The sequence below is a fragment of the Phyllostomus discolor genome, chromosome 4 (assembly GCF_004126475.2).
Source record: "Phyllostomus discolor isolate MPI-MPIP mPhyDis1 chromosome 4, mPhyDis1.pri.v3, whole genome shotgun sequence".
Taxonomy (NCBI): domain Eukaryota; kingdom Metazoa; phylum Chordata; class Mammalia; order Chiroptera; family Phyllostomidae; genus Phyllostomus; species Phyllostomus discolor.
In genome coordinates, this window is record NC_040906.2 from 175,917,602 (window position 1) to 175,935,162 (window position 17,561).

General features: G+C 34.5%; 1 protein-coding gene across 1 annotated transcript in view; it reads right to left on the minus strand.

Annotated features, from left to right (window-relative positions):
* TBC1D32 (TBC1 domain family member 32) overlaps window positions 1-17,561 on the minus strand; it is a 178,045-nt gene that overhangs the window by 37,601 nt on the left and 122,883 nt on the right. The window contains exons 27-28 of the mRNA XM_028509899.2: window positions 10,019-10,144; window positions 2,776-2,859 (exon numbers count right to left, since the gene is read on the minus strand). Of these exons, the coding sequence (XP_028365700.1) occupies window positions 2,776-2,859; window positions 10,019-10,144 (210 nt within the window). The remainder of the gene's footprint in view (window positions 1-2,775; window positions 2,860-10,018; window positions 10,145-17,561) is intronic.

The following is a 17,561-nucleotide window of genomic DNA, read 5'->3' on the forward strand; positions in this document are numbered from 1 at the left end:
TGGGCAATAGTGGCTAATAGGGCTAGAAAGATAGGCTGGGACACATGGGAAGTGCATATATACGTATAATTTTATGGAGATATGATACATAATGTCTAACTTGCAAAACTAACACCTATTTGAACCATGGTTTCTTCAGCATGGTTTCTTCATAAGGGTCATGTCACCCTTATGAAGAAGAAATGCAGTATTCTTTGATGATCTGTTGTCTGGTGTGCATGCTACCTCTCTGCTTTCTTCACCATCTCTTTGTTTACCAACCCTGAGTACTGGATATTCACTTTTGGCAAATTTCAGTTCTGCAGTTTACCTCATTCTTTACACACTTACCAAAATAATCTCCCTAAGGTACAGATGAATCAAGTAAAGCTTCTGCTCAGAAATCTTAAATGCTTTACTCTATTGTCCATTAAAATCAAGACAAAACGATTGGTACAGTATACAAAATCTCCCTCATTCATTCTTTTATCCACTCTCTCTTTTGCTTGTCCAGCATATTTTGACACTGTTATTCTAGGTGCAGAGGATATATACAATAGTTAAGACATGGAAACTACTTTACTGGCTGTTACTGTCAAGTAAAAAATTAGACATTAAGTCAGAATATGATGCAAATTGGCTTTATACACTAAGCTAATGATTTAATAATTTGTTTTTCCACCCAATACCTTTCCCTAAATTCCATATTCAGATATGTAGCATATACTAAGCATGTCTAGTTAAATGTGTAAAAGGTATTTAAAACTTAACATAAAAAGTAAGTTCTTAAATCTCCTTCCCAAACCTATTCTTTTCCCATTCTTCTCCATCTCAATGTATGATAATCCCATCCTTCCAGTGACTCAGATCAGTAACTTCATCTTCTTTGATTCCATCTTTCCTTTATCTCACACCGGTATTCAATTCATTACCCATATATGCTGGTCCCATCTTCAAAATATACCCAGAGTCCAAGTACTTCTCACCATCTCCACTGACATCCTCACCCATGCCACTACCATTTTTCATCTGGATCTTCTCAAAAATCCTCTGTCTCCCTGCTTTAACCCTCTGTCTTCCTTCATTCATTTCTCAATACAGCAAACATTGTGATCTTTTAAAGATGTAAATCAGAGCATGTCAATCCTATGTTCAAGACCCTGAAATAACTCTCACAATCCTCTCCTTTATGACTTCCACACAAATAATTCTGCCCCCTTATTTCTTTTCAGCCATACCATTACTATTCTTCCATGTCATTCGCTGAAATTCTCTTCCCTTAAAAATATCTATATATCTTGCACCCACTTCTGCTGTCTGAACACTATTTAATATTGTAACCCTCACCCTCAGCTAGCACTCCCTAGTTCTCTTCCCTGCTGTGTAATTCTCATCTACTGCCATTCCATCTGACATACTGAATCTTTTACTTCATTATCGTCTATGTTCCCACCAGAAGGTGAACTCTGTGAGGGCAAGATTTGTTTCTCTCTTTTGTTCAATCCTGTGTCTGAGTGCTTAAAAAAGTTCTATTACATAGTAGAGGACAATATCTATCTGTTGAATAAATGATTCTGTGTGTGGTGAAGGAGAGAGGAAGGAGCTGGCAGTGCTGCTAATAGTTTAGTGTTCCTGAAAAGTAAATATGAGGCATGGAAAGAAAAGGATAACGAGAGAGGAACAATGGGCAAGACTAATTTAAGGCTTTGGGTATCATGGTAAGAGGCTTAAACTTTATGCAGTGGTCAGTGGTGAGCTTCTACGGGATAGAAGAACAAGTGTATCGGATTTGGGCTTCAAAGGTCACTATAAAAGCAGCATAAAGAATGCCTTTGAGCCCTGGCTGGCATAGCTCAGTAGACTGAGCGGGGGCTGCAAACCAAAGTGTCGCAGGTTTGATTCCCAGTCAGGGTACATGCCTGGGTTGCAGGCCATGACTCCCAACAACCGCACATTGATATTTCTCTCTCTCTCTATCTCCCTCCCTTCCCTCTCTAAAAATAAATAAATAAAATCTTAAAAAAAAAAAAAAAGAATGCCTTTGAAAAGAAATCAGACTCCAATTAGAGACCCAAGTAAAGAGGCTGTTGTCATACTCTAGGCAAAAGGTAATGGTAGCCTGAACTAACATAAAAAAGAGTAGAAATCAATATAAGTAGATAAATTTGAGATATATTCAGAACACAGAACTCACATGGTTTGGTGATTGGGAAGAAAATGTGAACTTAAGAGAGTTTATCATTCCTCAGTTTCTGGCTTAGACAGGAGATGACTGTGGTGCCCACTGAAATAGGCAAGGCAGGAGGAGGATGTATATCAATATGGTATGATAAGGTGAGGTCCCTGTTAGACATTCAGAATTTGAGGGTTTCTGAAACACATCCAAGTGATGTTTACCTATTAAGCAGTTGAAATGTGAAAATAAAACTTGTAAGTAGATCTCTGAGTAGAAGATGTCATCAATATATGAGATTCATAAAATAGTATGAGCAGATGAGATCACTAGGGGATAGTGGTTTCAGTGAGAAGAGTGGAAAGCATTACCTTAAAGAAAAACAGTTTTTAAGAGGTCAACAAATAAAAAGAGCTAAAATAGAGTTAGAAAGTTACAAGGAAAACCAAACATTTGCACGGAAGAGATTGAATACCTGGAATATACAGGAAAGATTCTTAGAATGAGAAACTTGTCCATGTTTGTAATCTAATTATACATTTCTATGAAATAGTATGTATTTGCACATCTTATGAAATATTATCTATTATCTGTTTTCAGAATTCAAAATGTTTAAAATGTACCTGTATATTCTACTGAGGGGAAGTAGCATTCCGATGGGCTTTCAGAGAGATGAAGCACAAAATTTTCAAGTAACTCTACTAAAGCTGTAATATATAAAGAATAATTAGAATATTAAAGGACATGAATCATACGTGATAATGCATCTCAAATCACAGACTAGTACATAAAAATCATTACAACTTATTTAGTTATGCCCTTAAGGGAGTCCAGTTCAAAACACATACCACTTTAATATTGTTAACAATGTTTCTGATGTAAATTAAATTTTAATAGCTTCACTGAAAACCTATGAATGTAGAGCTAGAAAAGAATCACATGTTATCTTTAGAGACTCTGTGATTACTTTAGAATTTGCTAAATGGCTTCAATACAGAGAGAAAATTATCACTAATAAGACTATAATATATCATCATAATTATTCACACATACAGAAAAAGTTAAGTGAACTACAAGATCAAGATCAACACACAGCTCAGGTTCCTTTTGAAACCAGTACATATTATGTGTATTATACGCTTTGTGACTGATGGCATCTGTTTAGGGCAACCAGATCAAACAAAAGGTTGGCAGGGGTTGGGGGAAAAAGAAATGAATGGATAGGCAGAGCACAGGATTTTTAAGACAGTGCAGCTCTTCAATTCGCTGAAAATAACACTATCTATAACTCCAGGAAATTAAATCATGTCATGAAACACCTCTTAACTTTAAAGACAAATTAATTCTAGGATATCACTATCCAGAAAGTAAATTACAGAATATTGCTTTATCTTATATAGATCTTAAATGAAAGATCCGGCATTTCTATAAAGGACTTTAAAGTATGAGCCTTTTCTTTTTAATTATATTTATCCTCTGAGGTTGGACAATGCATAGGCTATAAATCAAAATCTACAATATTCACACACTAAAAAGGGGCGTGGGTTTTCTGCCAAGGAGAAGCCACAGCCAGACCGCTCAGGGATCCGTGGGCACGGCACTACTTTCTCTCCCACCGGCTGGTCCTGGCCATCATAGCAGCTGACCCCAAAATTAGGACAGCCCAATGTTTGTAGACAGGCAAAACTTCTCTTTTAAAATATGTTATCACTGTTAGCATATCGACAGATCACAAGTAAATTACAGTTATTTCCAAATAAATTCATCTCATGTACCCGTCAGAAGTCTGTTCCTCGAAAACGTGCGTATTCAAGAACTTACCGTGATTCTCTCTAGTAATGCATTCCAAACATTTTATAGTCTTAGAACATCCAACCATATCCACTTGTCATACAAAATATTTTAAGCACAATTTTTCTCAATGTTTTTACATAGTTTATGTTTGCTCTTTCTTCTTTATTTTTTAAAAAAACTTATTGTGTACAATTATAGATTCACAGAAAGTTGCAAAGATAGTACAGAGGTAAAGAACTTCCTTTATCCCTTCCTTTAGGGTAGCTCTGCTAGTGACAAATCCTTCATCTGAGAATGTCTCGATTTTCTCAATAGTCCTGAAGACTATTTCCCATACATGCAGAATTCAGGTTGACAGTTCCTTGTTTTCAGCACGTGCATGATGCCATGCTCTTCCTCTGTCCTCTGTCTTTTCTGGTGAGAAGGCCACTGTCACTTGCACTGCTTATCCTCTGTAGGTAAAGTGTTTCTCTCTCTGCTTTCAAGATTTGTCTTTAGTTCTCAACAGTTTAACCATATTGTGTCTTTGGTGTGGATTTCCTCAGGTTTATACTCTTTGGGTTTCTTGATTCCATAGGTTTAAGTCTTTGGCAAATTTGGAAAGTTTTCAGCCTTCATTTCTTCAAATTTGTAGTCCCAACGTCTTCACAGGATACCAATGACACAAATATTAGATGTTTTTGTAATGGTTCCACAGGTCTCTGGGGCTCTGTTAATTTTTCAGTCTATTTTCTCTCATCTTCACATTCTCTGATTCTTCCCTCTGTTCCCTTGGTTTTATTGTTGAACCTATCCATTGAGTTTTTAATTTTGGTTACAGTATTTTTCCATTCTAAACTTTCCTTTTGGGTTTTCTTTACTACTCCTTTGCCGACACTTCCTGCTTTTAAATGTTTCGTGTGTTAAACAAATACACATGTGGAAGGGAAGGAGAGGTTGCATCCTAGTTACCACCAGATTGTGGTGGAAGTCCTAACTCTCTACCTAAGTCTCCTCTGATACCATCCAAGCAGGAGGAGGCAGGGGTGCCTCATTGCTGCCAGGTGAGGATGGATGTTCAGGCTGCACATCAGGTTTAGCAGGGAGGATTTTCTGTGGTATTTGGCTGAATTAAAGTGGTAACTCTCAACAACTCTCAACAAGTTTTCTGTCATGGTACGCTAACCTTTTCCTTGTCCTCTGGCTGGAGAGAACAGGCTTTTATCACCCACCTCCCCCTGTTTTTTTTCTGCATCTGTTGGCACTCTTAATCACTCAGTCTAGGATATGTGAAGTGAAAAAAAACCCAGGCACCTCTGAGATGTTCCTTGGGACCTAGGGTCCCTTGCCAGTCTGTCTTCTTCTCTTCATCTTCCAGAGACACATTATGTTTGTCTTACATGCGACGTCCAGAGATTTGAGTAGCACATAGTAAAAGGGGTAAGGGAAAGCACATCTACTCTATCTTTCAAAAATATACGTCACCTTTACTTTTTTCATAATGACTATTTAGTCTCCTTAAAGTCTGGATATAAGTTTCATCATATAAATTAGACTGTCACATACATTTTCATTTGTTTTTAAATTTCTTAGTCTCTTTGAAATAATTTCTTATATTGTTTACCATGTAATTGATATTAAGTGTGAGAGAATTATCTGTCACTTACAATTACTTTATAGCCACAAGTAGATAGAAGATAGGCCAATTCAGTGTCTGTGGAAATGCAACAATCTTAAGAGTACTACCTGGGTATATTAGCAATACTGAAGCACAAAAGAATTCAGAAGGTGACAGAATAATGAGGAATTGTGCGGAATTCCTCCTTCCCATTTGCTTATGCCAAGAAGGGAGGCTATGAGAAAAGTAGCTTTAGGTGCCATTGGGAAAACATTGATGAGGATAGACCAATAATGATATATGACGGTGATCACAAGAATAAAGTAAATGGGAGAACAAAAGAATCAATGCCTTTGCCCACTTAGCACCAGACACTGGGGATCCTCCTTTTAGAACTCAGGCTCTTACTCTAATCATCATGGCACCTCTTATGCTTTCTTTCATGAGCCTTAATGTCTGTGTCTGCTTATACCAAACAGTCTACACTTTGGCTATACGTCTCTCACTTTATTAGTGCTTTGATATTATCAGATGATCTGTATTACAGAAGATTTTTGGGTTCCTTACTGTATATGAGATGAAATGTGAATATCTTCACTGGCTAGGGTCCCAGGGGTTAAAATGAGATTTTTAAAAAAGCATAATAAAGAATCAGATCTATAGGACCAAATAAGCAAACTTTAAAATTAGATTGTGGAAGTACATTTACTGACATGAAAAAATCTATACAATAGTGCACTGAGTGAAAAGACAAAAGAAAATAGTATAACAGGCATTAACTTTTGGGGGCTAAAAATAAAAACTGAATAGTAATATCTGAAAGATAAAATTATAATTTAATTTCAGTTTGTTCAACTTGCTTATTTATAATTTTTGCTTTTCCTAAAACGATCAAGTGTTAGCCAACAGTAGTCCAACTACTGAATAGTTAATACTTGAATTAAAGTAGGAGATATGGATGAGAAGGAACAGATAAAGGACATATTTACGAATAAGCTCTGTAAGAATGGGTAACAAAGGGGGGCAGTCAAAGTACAGAAGGAAGAAGCCAAAGAATTAGCTTATTCCTTTCAATGACTGGGTACATGCTGGTGAGAGTAATCAGAAAAAAAGAATGCAAGAGGAAAAATATATTTTATTTTACATTTTCCATGGTATCTCATGTGGAGATAAAATCTAAAATTTGGGAATAACATTGAAATTCAGACAAATGGTAGGTCAAAAGGGAAAATTTGACTAAACATTCAAAAAAATAAAAAGAAATTTAAACATAGCCAGAAGTAAATTAGAAAAATATATATATATACTTTTTTGTTTAGAGATGCTTTTGCCTCATGCCATCTTGTTGCCTTAATTATGTACAGCAATCTAATGTGCACTGCTGCAGCTCAGATTCAGTCCTTAACGTTATCCTTGAACTCTGTATTTAAGGGCAGGAAGAACGAGTCTAGACTTCACTGTTGTTACTACGCCAGGATTCTTTCAGAGGTAAACAGGGAAAAAATAGTTTAAAAGGACAAAGAGGCCAGCTTTAAAAAAAAAAAACACTTCATAGAGTCCAAGTTGTGATAATTTGGGCATCTGAAGGATGCCAAAAATATATTATATGGTTACCCCAAATGTATTATAGTTAGAAAGTGTACCACAGTTTCCAGTGTTGTCTATCATACATGTTGTACACATCACCTAGCAACTAACTCAAATTGCATGTGTCTTACACCAGCATTCTGGTTATAAATTATGTTATCAATATTAGTAAACAAAAATAGGAAGGCCATACACATTTAATTATTAGGTCTCATATAAAAGATTAATGAGAAAATGCAGAGGCTTCTTTTTACAGGGGGATGAGTATAGAACAGATGTAAAGGTTGGGAAATATTCATTATAAAACCTACTGTTTAGGATGACTAGACATCAAAGGGTAAGTGAATAAACTGAGGAGACACCAGAAGTCACTCAATCTACAGGGACCTTTCAGACAAGGGCGGGGAAACAGAATTGTGGAATGATCTGTGTTTTAATAAATAAAAAGAGGCAGCTCATGAACACATTTGCAAAAACCTAATGGAGTATCTATGTTCTCTCCCAGTGCTGAATAAACACATAAAAATAACATTAATTAATTAAGGTTCAATAAACATGTTCTAGTTATTTCTATCTTAAAAAGAAAGGTCTGGGATATAATAGGATGGAGTAGTATGGAGGGGAGACATATACAGACCAAACTAAGGTCATGAGAAAAATAAATCTTACTTATGTTTTATTAACTTGATGTGTGAGCTCTGGGTCACAGAATAGAAGCAGTGGGTTCATTGTTTCTACCAGCAACTCATTACAGTGAGTGCAGGAATATCCTGTAGCTGTACATCCACATTGTCTCACTTGTTCTTATAAGCTAAAAGCCTATAAGGAAAACTCCAGAAATACCCGAAGCCCAAGTTTTAGAAAGCTGGAAATCTTCTGTCCTGGTGGCTGTTCAGATAGCCTGGGTTCAATCAGCAGGAAAAACTGCTGAGGGACTGTCCTCTCCCCTCACCATTACCACGCAGGGCAGCGGCTGTCTGCAGTGGCAAGGGGCACACGGCCAACAAGGAGCTTCTCAATAAGCTCTCATGAACCAAACGTCCTTTTGTTTACTTCCTTTTGGATTCATAGAGAAATTAAAACTAATTCATTCACTCATTACTATAATTACGAAAATTATTGACATACATGGTGTTTACTGGCATTTCAGAGCCAACCAGACATTTTAGGGAGGAACTGCAGAATAGTTGATGATAATCTAAAAATCTTTGGTGCTTGATGGCTGTGGACTGCTTACATTGAAGATCCGAGTTGACCCAGATAACAGAGCCAGACTGTACATGTGCATGTACACACACAAATACATAAATTGGCATGCCTGCCTCATTAAAGCATAAATTTGGTTAATATTTATATATTGAGATTACCTGCAAAATTAGTTCATTTTAGTTTACAGACAGGAAACCAATGGTATGAGATATGAGACATTATAAATTGTATCATAATTTATCTAAACCAGTGTTATGTTCACCTGTGTTTAATAAATGTTATTTGTCTCTGATGTGTAAAACATTCGGCACTAAAGAGGAAATGCAAAGAAGTAGCACAGCAAAGTGACACAAAACACAAATTTCAGTGTTAGGTTGCCTTGGTTTGTTTCTTGACTATGAACTGGGTTAGACACGTAAAATTCCCAGGCCTTAGTTTCCTAATCCATAGAATGTAGCCTGTCTTTTAAAGTTGCAGTGAAAAGTAACAGAGTTTGGTATAAGCTACTAGAACATGATGGGCATAGAGGGCTAGATCTATTATTCCTGAGAGTAGCTTACAGTCTAGTTCTGGGCACTGTAGCAGGTAATAAATAACTGAGGGCAACGCTTGTCAGAAGTGCCACAAGATTCCAAGGGAATACGGTTCTCATGGCAAAGTTCTACTTGTTTATCCTATTTCATAGTCACACACATACTTACTACGTTTAAATGAACACTATACCAAGCTACTGCTTTCTCCACTTGTTCTGTGTGTTTTGACATGAGCAAAACTCGCGGGTAGTCTATTTTAAATATTCTCTATGATGTAATCAATGAGAATTGATTTATTTATGTATATAAATAGTAAATAATTTATTTATGTAAATAAATACTTGTATATATTTATGATAGGTATTTTATAAATATTTTATGGTAAAACACAGTTCAACTACTCACTTTATACAAAATTTAAGAATAGTGTTTGACTTATTACCATAGATATTTATCATATTCTTTAGAATATAATTTCTCCAACAAAATATAAACTTGCTTTTGTTCCCCACTTTTAATATTATATGATACAAATATGAAAACCATAAAGCATGTTGATAAATTAGACAATTACTTTTAAATTATAGCTTTCAGTAAATCTAGCTTATATTAACATTGGAACTTTTAACTTAGACCTTCTTTACTCCAAATGTTAATTAAAAAGTGATGACTTTAGAAAACAAATGTACACTCAAATATCTGAATATAAAACAACTTGTTTACTAGTTTAGAAAATATATCCATTCCTTCAAAACAAAATTTCTTTAGGAGTCACTAAATTTATGAGGCAGGAGGTAGCATAATTCTAAAATATATGTCAATAAAAATTCAATAAAATTTCATAAGTATAGCAGTATGATAAATGCAGGTGGGAGCTGGTAAAACCAAACAGTTACCTGGACAAAGATAAATCAGTGTTTCAGCTCTGCTTACCGAAATATATTAGACAGTTTTCAAAAGAAGCTTAGTCATCTCAGATTTTAATTTTGGTTCTCCAGCACCACAAGTTTCTCAAAAGTCAATGGACTCCTTGAATTAGTATTATGTATTCTAGATATACTGGTCCTAATCTTCAGAAAACAAAGCTTCTATTAATGTAATTTTCATACAGAAAAATACCCCAGAAAAATAAAACAATGCACTCACCACCTCCACTGATCATGTCAGGTTTGGCCTTCATCATTTTGCAAAATTGTCTTTGGCAGTTTTCTATCCACTCAGTTTGTTTATCAGACATCTTGAAGTGTAATAAAATTTTGCTGAGATCACTGTCTAATAAGGAAGATAGCATGTATTATTATAAGACAGGCTACATACATTGAAAAATAAGTATTAATGTTAAGCATGTAAAACTACAAATTCTAGAAATATGTAGAATGGATATGGTTTTCAAAGGAAAACATTTTTCTGTAATTACATCTTGTACTATCAACTGCTGTTTACTACATTTATTATAAACAGTGCTGATGCAGCAACACCAGTTGCTAGAAGGGCTGAAGGGCCCAACTTAGATACCAAAAATTGGACAGGAGAGACCTGCTCAACTGGAGACAGAGGGACCACCGGACTCCTGGAGAGACAACTGTGGTCTTTACATACCTGTGGTTACAGTTTCTCCTAGCCATCAATGGAAGCATGAGCTTTTCAATTTGCATTGTTCACAGTTAAAACAGTGATTTCATATAATGTTAATTGACAAATGTGTATCTGTGATATTATCATGTCTGAGGAGAATAATAATTCCCTTATTTCCCTCTCCAAATTTGGGTCCAACTGAGAAGTAGTTAAGAACAGATAAACAGAGCTCAAAATATTAGTGTTAATAGCAAAACAGCTAAATTAGGCACCATTATTGGATCCGCTGCCACATGGACTTCCAAATGTCTCCCCTGAACTGAACAACTGGCTCAGTCCCAGACCACGACAGACAACTGAAGGCCTCACCTGAGTGTTCCTGTTACAACAGGTGTGAACACAACCTAAAGAGAGGCCAACTTGAAAGTATAACCACAACTAATCCAAGATTTTTCCAGTCCTTCTCCCAAATTCAGCTTTCAAACATTTTTTTCCTATTAAACTCAGTGTAGAGTAAGTGAGAAAGTCCAGAGAGAGAGGTCAATGGTGTTAATTCCAGCAAAGGCCCTTGGACACAGAAAACAGAGCAGGGGAAATGGAATCACAGAAATAGTATCTTGCAATACGGTAACTCCAAATCAGTGAGTATGTGAACAGAACAAATATGAATGACACACAGAATTTGATGTTTCCCGAAATTACAATGTTTGTAAGTCACACAAAAAAATTTAAAAAACAGTTTTGCTTCTGGTCATGATGGAGGAAAAAATAGACTTGCCCTCCTGCAGTAAACAACTCAAAAACAAAATATATCGAAAGACTGTTTTCTGACACTGGCTGACAGATAGTGAAAGACTGTCATGTGGGAATAGGGAAACTAATAAGGTGGGCTTTAAAATTACACCTCTTTTTTTCTCTTGAAGGCACTTTTAATATTACTATGTAGAAAGGGAGGTCCCATGAGATCCTGATGAATTGAAGAGACAAGAGTTAAACTGCAGAGAGACAGAGGAGGCTAAAATTGGTGGATCAGAGTACTTGAGAGGAAGAGCAGAGAAAGAACTTCAGAAACATGTGTAAGTCTTTGTCAAGATGATTGCAAAATAATCATCTGTGCAGTTGAGGAGTGACACTCCCACAAGGCTGGGCAAAGAACACTTGGGAACTGTAAAACGAACAATAAGTTTAAGAGTTATGCAAGTTCCAGCCAGAGTGAAGAGTCCTCCTTTACTACCAGGGTATTCCTCGGAAGTGCCAGAAAAGTCACACTTTAGTGAAAAAGCTAAATTAGGCATAAATAAAAACAATTCTACATTCACCCTAACAAATAATAATAATAATAATAATAAAGCTTTAAAAGATCAAACTGATCCATGGGTAACGTAAGTACATATCAAAAAATGTCCATTACTTTTTAAAGAAAGACAACAAAATTCAGCACTCACCTATGTAAAATTATTATTATCCAATATTCAATTTAAAAAATTGCTAACATGAGAAAAGAAAAAAATGTGACTCAAAACCAGTGGATGAGTGAATTAATATACACTCAGGAAAACCTGAAGTGATACAATTAGTTAGCAAAGATTTCAAAGCAGCTTTTTTTTTTAGGATTTAAAGAAAATGCAAACACAAAGTGGATATTTAAACAAATTGTACTGTAGTTTGACAATACTAGAATCCCACTCCATTAAGAAAAAATTAAAAATAAAAAGAAGCAATGGTACAGATAACATTAACAGGATGACTCTTAAAACCACTATACTGAAAGAAACCAGAAATAAAGTATCCTGTATGATTCTACTGGTATGGAATGTTAACATATGAAAAACTAATCTACAGCAGTGGTTCTCAAATGGACTAGGGGTTTGCTCGCCAGGGGTATATCAGCAGTGTCTAGAGACATTTCTGGTTGTTGCAATTGGGAATGGGGAGTACAGAGAGAGTTCCACCGGCATCCAGTGGGCAGAGCCCGGGGATGCTGCTAGAAACCCTGTAAAGCACGGGACAGCACCCTGGGGCAACAAGCACTTACCAGCCCAAAACAGTGCTGAGGTTGAAAAATCCGAATCTACAGAAATGGGAAAAAATCAGTGATTGCCTTTAGCTGAGGATACAGATAAACTGACTGCGAGAAACAAAGGGAGTTTTTGTGGGGTCATAAAAATGTTCTGTATTTTGATTAGGGTAGTGGTTATGTGGGCATAGATATCAAACTGTATTCTTTAAATGAGTACATTCTGTTGTATATAAAATTTGATTACATATGTGTACATATGTGTACATTAAATGTATGTGATATAATGGGAAGTAATGTGACTGAAGCCTAAACTTAGTCATGTAATTAAGATATGAGCAGTTATATTTTAAAATTTGGAACGAAGCCCATTAGAACTCACTAAACTTTAATGAAAAGTATGTACATGTATATAACAATTGATCTGCAAGAATTCCAACCACTATATAATAGCAAAGTGTCTTAAAGTATAAATTTCTGAATCACATTAATATCATGTTCTTGCTGTTTTCTAGGTACAATCCATTCTCCTGTAATGAAACAAACATTCACTTCTTAGGGTTAAAAGAGAGAACAATGTATCTATTTCACCAGGAAAAACCCAGGTTTATTGTCTATACATTGATTGAACAATCCCTTCCTTAATTTACACATTATTTTTGACAGCAACCATTTTTATACACTTCCAACCATACAGTATTAATTTTAGAGACAGTATGGCAAATTAATTAGGTTTCAGTGCATCAATTATATATCCAACTATGGTGAAATCACCACGGAAAACTGGCACTTTGTTTCCAGAGAAAGGTATGGTGTGCCTGGGAGTGAAATAGAGAAGGGTATGCTCTTCCTCTCTCTGTTCCTTCAGAGCACCATGATTTTCCAACTATGAAAAAGTGGAAGAGAAGTAAAACAAAGTATATTTTAAACTCATTCCCTACTATCATTGTGGAAATAGAAAAGAGAAAAAGAAACATCAAGGTTTGTGTTTAGAAATTTCACCAATCATAGCTGAGAATATTTAATACCTAAGCTCTGAAATTCTTTGTTATGGTAAGCACTGTAATATTTTCATCCTTAAGGACATTGTATAGTTTGTTTCTCAAAAGATTATTATGTAGAAAATTATATTGATTGTAAGGTGATTAAAGATAATGTAAAAAGAACCTCAATGTCAATGGGAGGAAACACGTAAACAATATAAATTTAAAGAAAAATCTGCTATTTACTCCGAAAACTTTTAGTATTTCTTTTCTAGAATGTCAGTCAGTAATTTTCAATGCCCACTTTATATATGTAATATAAAAACAGATGCTGCAAAAGAAATAAAATCAATGGAATATTTCATAAACTTGCAACAGATCACAAAGCTTCATTTATGGCCACCTTCTATTATCCTGAAGCTTACTTGTGGAATATTTGCTTTCCATTTGTGTTTTTGCTTATCTCTCCTCTTCTTCCATGTAAGTTAACATAGTCATTTCAATGTACTCTTTTTATAATAAAGAATGTTAGACTTTGGAGTGGTCAACAGTCTATAAATTCAAGAAGCAATTAGAAAGATGTTTAAATTCTCTGTATTACAGAAGTTCTCTGTGGCTGTCTAAATTTGGAAGTATCTACTGTCTAACACATTTTATTTTGTTTGAACAGCTGTAGGTTTTTAACACATAAAACCTATATTTTATATAGAGTACTCCTCATTTCAGAATTATCAGTTTTATTTTTATTTAATACGTGATAATTAAGCATATAGTATAGGAGAAATCAGTGGGGAGTCTTCAAAAAATGAGAAATTAGTTTTACTTTATCACCTGTACCTAAACTAGCAGGTGATCTATTTCCCCTGTAAAAAGTACATAAAAATAAAAAGTTTTACTACTCAAAAGAAAATATTTTGATCTTTAAACAGTTTCTCAGCAGCTGCAGCTCAAGAATTACTGCATTGGAAATAAACAATAATCTCATACTCTCAATTTCCTTAATTAAGATGATGGCAAATAAATGTCATTTACCTTTATCTGCAAAAAATAAATCTTAATTCCAAGGTTAGAAATAATAAGGAGAAAAAAGAGTAAGAATACATCTGAGTCAATATAAAGGCCTAAGAAATATTTGATAAAAGGGTGAATTCATCACCAAAAATATTCACAGACTGTATGTGCAAGACATAAAACAAAAATACTTTTAAAATCAGAAGAACCAACAATACCACCATCATGGTGTATTACTTTTTATATAGCACCATACTATTTTTCAAAACACTTTCCCATCTTTTCCTCTGGAATTCTATTTTTGGCTGATTGGAAAAGGAGTTATGACCCTATTTCTTACATAATTTATCAGACTAGCAGTGAAGGCAATCTAGTCTACTCATTTGCAAATTAGGGAATTTTCATTCTTTTATTAAAAATAGTTGCTGTTGTACATCATCTCATTCTCCTCTTTCTTTTCTAACAAAGTTTATTTCTACATACCATGTAGATAGCATTCCAATTTTGAATCTATACTATTAAGATTACACAATGGGTAGTCATCCTATTTGTAGATTAAAAGGACATGAAGATAATTCATTAGGGCATGAGCATGGATTTAATGTCTGAAAAGATAGAACTTATTGAAGTTTCAGCAAGAAACAGTATCAGTGAATAAAGAAATAAACCCAATAAAGACATAAAAATTTATTAAACAAAATCAAAATAAATGAAAACTGTCTTGGAGAATAAGGACACTGTTCCAAGGTTGGAGGAGGCAGAAGAGGGTAAAGGGGATACATGGTAATGGGAGGAGACATGACTTTGGGTGGTGGACACACAACACAATATACAGATGAGGTATTATCAAACTGTACACCTATATAATTTTATTAACCATGGCATGTCAATAAATTTAATAAAAGTTTTTAAAAAGGAATACTATTCCAATAACAAAATACCAACATTTATAGGTGAAAAAGCTAAATTTCAACATATCATTGCATACAATCTAAAGTAATATCAGGATGTCTTAAGAATGAGGATAAGTATGTTGGCATCATGAGAATATAGCTACAAACCCCGTGAACTTCATTGCTCATTCACTGAGTAGTGTACAACTCCAGAGACAAGAAGTATGATACTCTTGTTCTTTAACTCCATCTCTAATTTAGAAACTTTATCTATTATAATTTGTTTCTTTATTGACCAAAATACACTGCAATGATTAACTCACTTATAAACATTTATAGTAGTCTACAACTATAAAATGTGTAAAATAAGCTTATATATGCATATAATATCTATCAAAAACCCATTTCTACTCCCACACTAATACTAATACTTAAGCACTGCCAAGGGTTTGCATTTTCACTGGTACTTATTTTTATAAATTACCAAATTTATGCAAATAATACAGATTTAATATAGTGCCTTAGAATCATTGTTCTCTCCTATGAACATAATATGGTGTTCACAGGAATTTGATCAACACAGGGAACCAAATGATTAAACACATACTTAATACTGAATTCACTGAGAGCTGAAAATTGAAAAGCAAGTTCTAACTGGAATTTGCTTCAACTTTCTATGACATTTCCCCCCCTTTTTTTCAGATAGAAAAACTACTCATGTTGAGACAAAACAAAAATTAAAAGTATACCAAGATAGTTATATGTCACACATTATGAACTTTAAAATGATGTTTTCTCACATAGAAATAATATCACCTAAAATATCTAATTAAAAATATCTAAACAATCTGATAAATATTTTAATATTTGGTGCATTACATTAAAGGGAATGATTATTACCATGGAATTTATCATTTCACATATTATTTGAAAGAGACTGTTTTGCCAGGCAGAAAATCAATTTCCTATCAGATAAGTAGAAATGCAGTTAGAGGAATCCGTGAAGTTAAGATACTGAAGCTATAAAAGATTAAATTCAAACTATTCACAGAATAAAGGCTGTGCATTTTGGGGGTTATTTTTTTCAATTGTGAAAAAATGCACACCTTTTATGTGCTATAAAAACATAAAGGACCATTTTTTAAATTATAAAATAACTATAATAGAGGTGTCTTTCATAAATGACATCTCTAAGTTGAGCTCAAGGAGGCTTCTAGCTGCAAAGCTATTTGAGCTCTAAAAATGAGTCAGATCAGAATATTTTCCAGGTATCAGTAAAAATTTCTAAACTTACATCAGATTAGCCTGGAAGAAATTCCCACTGTCCACTGACAAAGATTTGGAAGATAGAGTTTGATGATGGGAAAAAGAAAGACAGAAGAAATTCAATGTTAATTCATATGTTCATTCAATAACTGTTTATTCTTACCTACTATATAAGGCAGACAGCATCTCTGCCTCATGGAGGTTACATTCTAGGCCAGCAGACAGTGAACAAATACATGTATAATAAGCTCAGAGTGAGGTTTAAGTGCTGTCAGAGAAATAAACAGGGAGCCAGAGAGCGATAAGCAAGGGAAGAAGAATATTTTAGATAAGGTGGAGGTAGCTTCCCTGAAGAAACAAACATTCAGACTAAGCTCAAAAGGTTTAGAAGAAATGATCCATGTAAGAGTATAAGTCAGCACCTCTAGAACAGAGACCATCAAGAGCAAAGAGGCATAAATGGACTGTATTATAGGATGTGAAAGAAGTTTCCAAATCACATTTGTGATAAAAGACATATCTAGAATATAGGAAGAACCGTTACAACTCAATAATAAAAAAACAGATAACCTGATTTAAAAATAGACAAAGGACCTGAATAACCCTTTCTCCAAGTAAGATGGCCAACAAAAACACAAAGAGATGCTCAACATCATTAGTAATCAGGAAAATGAAAATCAAAACCACGGTGAGACAACACTTCACATCACGTAGGACAGCCAGGATCAAAAGTCAGATCACAACAAACGATGGTGTAGAGAAATCAGAACTCTCATGCCCTGTTAGTGGGAATTTAAAATGGTGGTTAGTGTAAGTGTTTTAGAAAACAGTGAAATAGTTCCTCAAACTATTAAATAGAGAATCACCATATAATTCATTTATTCCACTTTTATTATTTTTTAAATATTTTATTTATTTATTTTTAGAGACTGGAAGAGAGGGAG